General features: G+C 39.3%; 1 protein-coding gene across 1 annotated transcript; it reads left to right on the top strand.

Annotated features, from left to right (window-relative positions):
• The first annotated feature begins 238 nt into the window (after positions 1–238).
• On the top strand, positions 239–9,241 carry golga5 (golgin A5). Its single transcript, XM_084093893.1, has 13 exons — positions 239–413; positions 1,116–1,775; positions 2,587–2,811; positions 4,461–4,680; positions 4,812–4,935; positions 5,063–5,266; positions 5,347–5,514; positions 7,610–7,738; positions 7,839–7,937; positions 8,021–8,243; positions 8,343–8,448; positions 8,536–8,599; positions 8,712–9,241. Exons 2-13 carry the CDS (start codon positions 1,127–1,129, stop codon positions 8,790–8,792), a joined length of 2,292 nt encoding a protein of 763 aa, XP_083950019.1. The 5' UTR covers positions 239–413; positions 1,116–1,126; the 3' UTR covers positions 8,793–9,241.
• Positions 9,242–9,602: the final 361 nt, after the last annotated feature.

The following is a 9,602-nucleotide window of genomic DNA, read 5'->3' as shown; positions in this document are numbered from 1 at the left end:
TTTAAATTGTGAAATATGATATCCATGTTCACAAAATGTGATTTAATGGGGCCATGAAAAATGACTGCATGGTAAGAAGAAACAGAGGCATTATGTATTATATATATATATATATAATATATATTATTTTACATTAAATTACATTACAGAAAGGAACTTTGGAATGACCCAATTGCAATCAGGCAGAGCAACAACATGCAACGTTTTTTCAGTCAGGCAGTGTGCAGGGCGCACTGTTATGGGTCCTTCGTGTAGTTCCTTGTCCACGTCGGTCTGGATCAGAATGAGAAACTGGATAAATAAATACAGTCACCGATGATCAAGACACCCGTTGACATAATTTCGCCTGATATTCTCTAAAAAAATGAACCTGCAAGATTGATTTACTTTCTGAGAGATCGGAGCTCCTTCAGGTACAAAAATATAACCTTAATGCAGTTATTGGGCAGAAGACGTGAAACTGACAATGCTCAACCTTACTCTCATTTTGTTTAGAGGATTTACTCTACAAATGAACACATGTAATTTACTCGATAACTAGGCGAAATGTATTGCATAGTGATTTTAAAGTGACAGCTGACAGTTTTGTGTAAATACACCGTGTTAAGTGGATTTGGACGGAAATGTAAACAAATATTGTTCAGAAAGATGTGTCAGAAACCATAGATAAACAATTATTCCTTTAATATGCTTAGTATAATAAATTGATGGATTCTGAAATCATTTATACATTCGACATACTTTTAAACATATATTTTTTCATGTTAGAGAATATCTGCATTGATATACATGAGAGGAGTTTAAAAGCCCTGGACGTGGATCCAGAGTATACTTTAAGGGATGGGTTTTGTTTTCAATTCGTATATGTATTTGCATTGAAGAAGTCAAACATTACAGATATGACTGATCATGTGATGCACGTTGTCATCTCAGAATAAAAAATGTTTTTCTTAAAAAAAAAGAGAAAAAGAAGAAAAAAAAAAAATATATATATATAAGTGAAATATTGGCAAGTTGTTGAATGCAAGAAACAGGTGACATGACATAAATTAGCATGACAGGCTAGCAGGCGTGTCTTCACTTTAACATCTCTGCATGCATGTTTTCTATTCCAGAGGATCTTAGGATGTCTTGGCTTGTTGATCTTGCCGGGAAGGCCGAGAACTTCCTGAATAAAGTGGACCAGGGTGCAGCCACCGCTTTGACAAAAAACGCTCATCAGTCCTCTCTGTCCTACAACAGCCCTGACACCAAAGACTCAATCCAGTACAACTCTGCAGCTTACAGCTCCACCCATGATCAACAGCACAGGGACTCCATCTCTGCCTCATCTCTCGGAAATTCAGCTTTCATCTCTGCAGCTGCTGGGAACATAAAGAAACCCAAAGCCACAGTTTTGGCCGGTACAGCTAATGTCTCCAGCACTATGCCTTTGGGTTCTAGCAGCAAAGTATCATCCAACTTTGTGCGACCCAAAAAGCCAGAAGTGAACGACGATTTGCTCTTTGACTTCTTGAACAGTTCGGACCCACCGCAGAGCGAAAGAAAGGAGGTCAGGAGAGAAACGGCGTCTAAAGCTTTGGGCCCTACGGGGGGTTCAGCTCAGACCCAGATGCCCCCTCTCTCCGTGGCCAGCGATCTCCAGATGGGCCCTTCTGTCTCTGCAACCCCGTCCTCCACACAGGGACTGTCCAGAAATTCTAGCCTCAGCTCGCTCTCAAACAGCTCACACAGCGTTAAAACAGAGGATGGCTCCACTCGAGATCAAAGCCAAGGTACAAAAGATGCATCGTACATTGTGTGTTCTAACATTTGGTTAATTTCATTGGTCTGAGGGCAAGAATTTTGGCCTATTTAAAATTTTGGATCATTATAGGTTAATGACAGAGAAGAGATGAGCCGCTTAGTTTAATGAAACTCAAAGATCTTCCTTCATTTGATGTAATAAGGTTTTAACTGAACTGCCATACAATGTTGTATCAGTGTGGAAAAATATTAAAATTTTATTTATTAATGTTATATAATAATGCATAATATTAATGGTAACAATAATACAAATAAGAATATTAATTAATATATGGTAAATTAATATAACATTCAAGTAGCCCAGCTCCAAAAAGCAGGATTGTAGATAGTGGATACAACTAAAATGGACCATAGTGAGATCTAAGGCTACTTTTTAGGCCAGGGACAGAGTAAATGTAAAGACTATTTTGACTTTGATGTAATATTTATTTGTCATGCCTGACAGCTGATAAATGGCTGATATTTATAATCTTTTTATTATTTTGTCTCACAAGTAGAATTAAAGAATTTTCCATAGAGTTTGTATATACAAAATTGTTGAATTTTATTAAATGTTTGTATTTATTGAGGCTGTATTTGCCATGAAATATCCTGTGAAGCTGAAACGGCAATGCAATTAAATATTATTAAACATATTATTTTGTCTAAATAAAATAATTGTTTCTATTTTGTCTAAATTAAAGACTAAAAACTTTTTTTTTTTTTTTTTTTTGAATTTAGGCACACACCTTTACTTAAGTTTTGATCTCATGTAGTTCTTATTTCATATCTTCTGTCCAGCTGTTGTTCCAGAGAGTTTGAACCCAGGGCTGGATGTTCCCGCAGAGGATCAGCCAACACCGGAGATCCCTCATCAGGACCGCCATCAAGAGCTTCAGCAGCAGCAGGGCCAGGAACAGGTGATCTCCAACCTTCGTCTCGAGAACCAACTTTTACGCAATGAAGTCTCTTCTCTTAACCAGGAGATGGCCTCTCTAATCCAGAGAGCCAAAGCCACGCAGGAGGGTGAGCCAGAGAGATTTCTGACCTGTTTTTTGTTGAACTGTATGCTATCAATCAGTATTAGTTATATACACTGCCCAGCCAAAAAACTGCTCCCTTCCAACCATTCTGATGAGCCTGATGAGTCTTGGCTTTATCATCCTGGAATATGGCCATGATGTTTCTTCCTACATGGTGGTTTAAGAAATGAAAAGCTACACACTCCATCAATTAGGGTTAGAAGTTAGAAGAACTGTTGCCAAACATATAACATGCTACAAACATAATAATCACTACAATAATGATCCAGTCATAGATTCTTAAGCATTTGCCTATTTAAATCCAAACAGCTTTTTTGGGGGGGGGCGGGTAGTGTACTATTATAGTATTTATTAATATTTTGAATTAGCTTTTATTTTTATATTTTTATATTTCTATTTAGCTTTCCTTTATTTTCATTTCAGTTTTAGTTGTAGTCATTTTAGTACTTAATCACAAAATCAAAATTGACAGTTTTTTTTTTTTTTTAAGAGTATTGCAGTGTTTGTTAGAAATGATTTATCCATACACATTTGTTCTTTTTTATTCATGTGCCCTCATAATCTGTCAGAATAATTTCCCATCCCTCTTGCAACAACATCTCTTCTAATCTCTGATGAGATGTTTACTGTCGCGAGGGCGGGGCAACCTGTCACTCACATGAGGTCGACCAATAGCAAACGACAATGATCCAACGATCAATCAATTCCCGATGGACAAAATCATGTCCCACCCTAGATTTTTTTTTCTCATTGAAGAAGCCATTTCACTTGGATATTCATCACAATAGGGATGAAAAGACTATCGCAACTTCCATTTCATTTCGACTTTAAACTTATTGATTTCAATTAGTTGCTGATTTCAATTAGTATTTTTCGTTTTCTAAGCCAGCAGTTTTTGAAGTTTAAGTCAGCTTTATTTCAATTACCGAAAACTATTGTTAGTAGTTTTAATTAAAATAAATACAGAAGCTTATGCCAGGTACACACTACACGATTTTAGCCCCAATTTTTCACTCGTCGACAGTTTTGTGAAAATCGCTGACAAATGGGTGAAATCAGAGGCAAATCAGTCCGTGTAGCGTGTGTTATCAATGACGTGATCTGACAAAAGCGCTCATGCCCCTGAGAGATTTACAATGCTAAATATCTGGTCCTGTCTGCGAATCATATAGTGTGAAATGTGTTATGATTGGAAATTATGTTGGAGATGACTTGCAGCCAATGAGAGAGCAAGATACAGGACAAGGGAAAGTTCAGGGGGAGGAGTCATAGACCTGCAACAGAACATCAGCAAGCATGGATTCTGCAAGCAACCATTCTCTACTTCATATTCTTTTTTCTTTTTTTCTGTTCCTCTGTAAATCAGCACACAAACAACTTGGATCGCAAGCTTCTTGCAGGCTACTGTTTTTAACAGAAATAAGTCTCGCGTGTGATTTTACGTTATTTCTTGTATAAATTTTTGCGTGTTTGGTTGTGAAACGTAGTTTGTAGACCAGTCAGAGTTGTCTGCAATTCTTCCTATTGAAATGTATTTTAATTTGTAACCCCCTGTCGCCGATCCGTCGTGTAGTGCGAGAAGAACAGCGATACGCTGAAGCCATTAAATTATTATTTCCTCCACTTGTGTAGAGGTGAACCTTGTCAGAGCTCGTGCTGACAAGTGGAACTCGGATCAGTCTCGCGTTGATCGCACGGTTCGAGAGCTGAGCTCGCAGGTCGATGACCTCACAGAAGCCCTGTCGGCAAAAGATGGTCAGCTGGCGGTCCTGAAAGTGCGACTGGACGAGGCAGATCAGCTACTGAAGGCCCGAAGCTCAGCCCTTGAGGAAGCTCAGAGCGAGAGGGTCAGGTTAGTCTCTTCAACAACTCAAAGAAGCAGAACATCACTTCTGGTTTAGTTGACCATCTGAAGTTAATCCATATCTTCTCTTATGTGAATAATCAAACCTCTAACGCTGTTTGGTGTTTTTTGTGTTTTAGGATTCTTCAGGATCAGAGTGAGGGCAGCAGTCTTCAGTCTCAGGCTTTACAGACACTACAGGAAAGAGTAAGAGACTCAGACTCAGCAATTAAGAGAGAACAGGAGAGCTACAGACAGATGCAGGTGAGTTGGCAGGGCCATAAAAAACAGGATTTATGTTGCAATCTCTATAGTTCCGAAGACATTCTGTCGGACATGGAGATTAACAGATGGACCTGGTAGGTCTTAGTTACGTGCCATTTTCTCACAGAGTGAGTTTGCAACACGACTGGCGAAGGTGGAGGCCGAGCGTCAGACATTGGCGGAGTCTTTAACGAACGCAGAGCGTCGGGTGACGGAAGAGAAACAGAGAGCTGAGGAGCTACAGCAACAGGTCAAGAGCGCCCGATCTGCAGCAGAGTACACCAAACAGGAACTACAGGACTACAAAAACAAAGCCTCGCGCATACTACAGGTATCCTTCTCTCTTTATTTTCATGGCACTTTTTATCTAAGCGTATGAAGTATCATGGGTGTGTGTTGTTGTTCCTCCAGTCTAAGGAGAAGCTGATCAGCAGTCTGAAGGAGGGCTCAGGTCTGGAGGTGCTGGAGGGGGCCGGTGCTGGAGTTGAACTCGAAGAGCTACGTCATGAGAAAGAGCTGCAAAGAGAAGAGATTCAAAAACTACAGGCTCAAATACAGAGCTTGCGGACAGAGATACAGGTGCGCACACCACACACACACACACCACACACACACACACACACCAAACAAAATTCCAAAATATACAATCTCAAATGTAGATTTTATTGATATAAGTTATTTAGTTTGTCTCCTTATTTTTGTTAGTTTGCTTTTAGATTTCTTTAAAGGCTGAAGAACCAAAAATTATACCAAACACTAAATTAACTAAAAATTGGATTTAATTATTTTAATAAATATATATATATTACTATAATAATACATGGTTATAAATAACAATATTTACTTGTTTATTTATAATTTATATATACTAAGAAAAATGGCAAAACAATTTTATGTATTTTTTTTCCTCACATTAATAAAAGTATAGTTTAAAATCTGAATAATTACAATGTTGCTTAATTTTAGTGCCAGCAAAATTATTTAAAATATATAATGAATGTTTGATGTACAGTGAGGAAAATAAGTATTTGAACACCCTGCTATTTTGCAAGTTCTCCCACTTAGAAATCATGGAGGGGTCTGAAATTGTCATCGTAGGTGCATGTCCACTGTGAGAGACATAATCTAAAAAAAAAATCCAGAAATCACAATGTATGATTTTTTTAACTATTTATTTGTATGATACAGCTGCAAATAAGTATTTGAACACCTGAGAAAATCAATGTTAATATTTGGCACAGTAGCCTTTGTTTGCAATTACAGAGGTCAAACGTTTCCTGTAGTTTTTCACCAGGTTTGCACACACTGCAGGAGGGATTTTGGCCCACTCCTCCACACAGATCTTCTCTAGATCAGTCAGGTTTCTGGGCTGTCGCTGAGAAACACGGAGTTTGAGCTCCCTCCAAAGATTCTCTATTGGGTTTAGGTCTGGAGACTGGCTAGGCCACGCCAGAACCTTGATATGCTTCTTACAGAGCCACTCCTTGGTTATCCTGGCTGTGTGCTTCGGGTCATTGTCATGTTGGAAGACCCCGCCTCGTCCCATCTTCAATGCTCTAACTGAGGGAAGGAGGTTGTTCCCCAAAATCTCGCAATACATGGCCCCGGTCATCCTCTCCATAATACAGTGCAGTCGCCCTGTCCCATGTGCAGAAAAACACCCCCAAAGCATGATGCTACCACCCCCATGCTTCACAGTAGGGATGGTGTTCCTGGGATGGTACTCATCATTCTTCTTCCTCCAAACACGTTTAGTGGAATTATGACCAAAAAGTTCTATTTTGGTCTCATCTGGCCACATGACTTTCTCCCATGACTCCTCTGGATCATCCAAATGGTCATTGGCAAACTTAAGACGGGCCTTGACATGTGCTGGTTTAAGCAGGGGAACCTTCCGTGCCATGCGTGATTTCAAACCATGACGTCTTAGTGTATTACCAACAGTAACCTTGGAAACGGTGGTCCCAGCTCTTTTCAGGTCATTGACCAGCTCCTCCCGTGTAGTTCTGGGCTGATTTCTCACCTTTCTTAGGATCATTGAGACCCCACGAGGTGAGATCTTGCATGGAGCCCCAGTCCGAGGGAGATTGACAGTCATGTTTAGCTTCTTCCATTTTCTAATGATTGCTCCAACAGTGGACCTTTTTTCACCAAGCTGCTTGGCAATTTCCCCGTAGCCCTTTCCAGCCTTGTGGAGGTGTACAATTTTGTCTCTAGTGTCTTTGGACAGCTCTTTGGTCTTGGCCATGTTAGTAGTTGGATTCTTACTGATTGTATGGGGTGGACAGGTGTCTTTATGCAGCTAACGACCTCAAACAGGTGCATCTAATTTAGGATAATAAATGGAGTGGAGGTGGACATTTTAAAGGCAGACTAACAGGTCTTTGAGGGTCAGAATTCTAGCTGATAGACAGGTGTTCAAATACTTATTTGCAGCTGTATCATACAAATAAATAGTTAAAAAATCATATATTGTGATTTCTGGATTTTTTTTTTAGATTATGTCTCTCACAGTGGACATGCACCTACAATGACAATTTCAGACCCCTCCATGATTTCCAAGTGGGAGAACTTGAAAAATAGCAGGGTGTTCAAATACTTATTTTCCTCACTGTATATAGGCCAGCTCTAGTCCAGATGTAAACACACACTAGATATGTTCTGTTTTCTCTAGGATCTGGAAACCCAGGCGCTCAATGAGTCAGAGAACTGGAGAGAACAGCTGGCTGAAGTACAGGAACAACATGCCCAGCAGATCAGAGCCAAACAGGACATGGAGGCAGAGCTGGAGAGATCCAAACAGGTACTTGTGATGGCGCCATTCAGGTTTTTAGAGAGGGTGTATTGTGGTTGAGGAATATGCTGAATGAATAGTGAGTGAATGTTGATTAATTTTAATGCAGGAACTGCAGTACATTGAGGAAGAGCATCATCGCACTAAAATCACCCTTCAGGGTCGCGTCAAAGACCGAGAAGATGAGATCCAGAAGCTTAGAAACCAGGTACCCCACACACACAGAAACCTCTGTGCACTCACTCCAAGTTTTCTGAATTTTGATGGGGAATTTTACAATTCTCCTCCTAGCTGACCAATAAGGCTCTGAGCAACAGCAGTCAGGCGGAGCTGGAGGGCCGTTTGCACCAGCTGACAGAGACGCTGATTCAGAAGCAGACCATGTTAGAGGCCCTGGGCACAGAGAAAAACTCGCTGGTGTTTCAGCTGGAGAGGCTGGAACAGCAAATGAAGAGCCTGCAGGGTGGTCAGAACAACGGCTCACACATCAACATGGCTGCCATTGAGGGACCGGGTCAGTGCACTGCATGATGAGACTGGATCAATTCAACTCAAACTTGTTTGAATGGAACTATTTAATTTTTGACAGCCCAGCATGATTGTGTGTGTACAGGTGCTAGGCAGAGGAACACACCAATCCTGTTTAGTGATGCAGACGGACCGGGTACAGGAATGTATGGGAAGGTTCGTAAAGCGGCCAGCACCATCGACCGCTTCAGGTAACTGCATCCCTGGAAATCTGCTAAATGTATTTTACAGTGTTCCAATAGCATTATAAAAATGTTTGTTTGTTTGTTTCCCTTCAGTATACGTTTAGGAATCTTTCTCAGACGTTACCCCATGGCCAGGGTCTTTGTTATTATTTATATGGTGAGTTCACAGCGTGTCAAGGAATGTTTGAAAGTAAAAATTAAGAATTTAAACTTTCAGGGAAAATTTTGTATTTATTTATTATGTGTTGAATGTATGTTTTTCGTTGCAGGCACTACTACACCTTTGGGTAATGATTGTCCTTTTGACATACACACCAGAGATGCACCACAGTCATCCTGATGGGAGATGAAGGACTTTTAATCTATAATAAGACAAAATAATCTGTTTGTGATTAGTGAAAGTTAATAAAGGTTAAACTTAGGGAGATTTCAGGCTACTGTACAGTGGCTCAATATGCATTCATATACAATTTGCACAGACATGTTGTTGGCCATTTTCTCTCTCTCTCTCTCTCTCCCTCTGTTATACTCCCATTCCCCTTCATTCCACCTCATTTATTTTGTCTTGGCCCATTTTCAGTAAAGTTTGGTATGAGTGTTAAGAGCAGTATAAAGTGAAATATTTAAGGTATAATGTAAAGGTGTGGTTTTATTCGATTAAGAATCTGTTTTCTATTAATCATCTCTAATTCACGCAAATGTAATCATAATTATTTTTGTCATAGGAAAGAACAGAATGTATTCCTGACACTGTAAAGCAGATTTATCTTAATAAATATTAACACAGACATAATCTTTATTCTCCCAGCTGTTTTTATGACTTTGTTATGTAGTAGTACAGATGGACACCGGAGGGGAGATAATGAGGAAAATGTAGAAGTTGCTCAAATATATTATAAATTAATATTTAAAAAAATAACACGTACATGTATTTTAATGTAGAATTAATTATACACAAAAGATTGGGGTCAGTAAGATTTTTGAACGTTTTGGAAAGAAGTATTTTATGCTGCATAAGCCTGCATTTATTTGATCAAAAATACAGTAAAAAAGTAATACTGTGAAATAATATAAAACATTTAAATATCTATTTTCTTTTTAAATATATTTTAAAATGTAATTTATTCCTGTGATGGCAAAGCTGAAGCTTCAGTGTCACA

This window comes from Abramis brama, assembly GCF_963993115.1.
Source record: "Abramis brama genome assembly, chromosome: 19".
Classification (NCBI taxonomy): Eukaryota; Metazoa; Chordata; class Actinopteri; order Cypriniformes; family Leuciscidae; genus Abramis; species Abramis brama.
The sequence above is the reverse complement of the archived record's forward strand: the minus strand, read 5'-3'. Positions and strand labels throughout refer to the sequence as shown.

Excerpts from the sequence above, each read along its gene's own strand:
- golga5 (XM_084093893.1), top strand. The coding sequence starts at position 1,127 with ATGTCTTGGCTTGTTGATCTTGCCGGGAAGGCCGAGAACTTCCTGAAT. Across the intron at positions 4,681-4,811 it reads GCTCAGAGCGAGAGGGTCAG|GATTCTTCAGGATCAGAGTG; the intron begins GTTAGTCTCTTC and ends TTTGTGTTTTAG. Across the intron at positions 5,267-5,346 it reads AAGCCTCGCGCATACTACAG|TCTAAGGAGAAGCTGATCAG; the intron begins GTATCCTTCTCT and ends TTGTTCCTCCAG.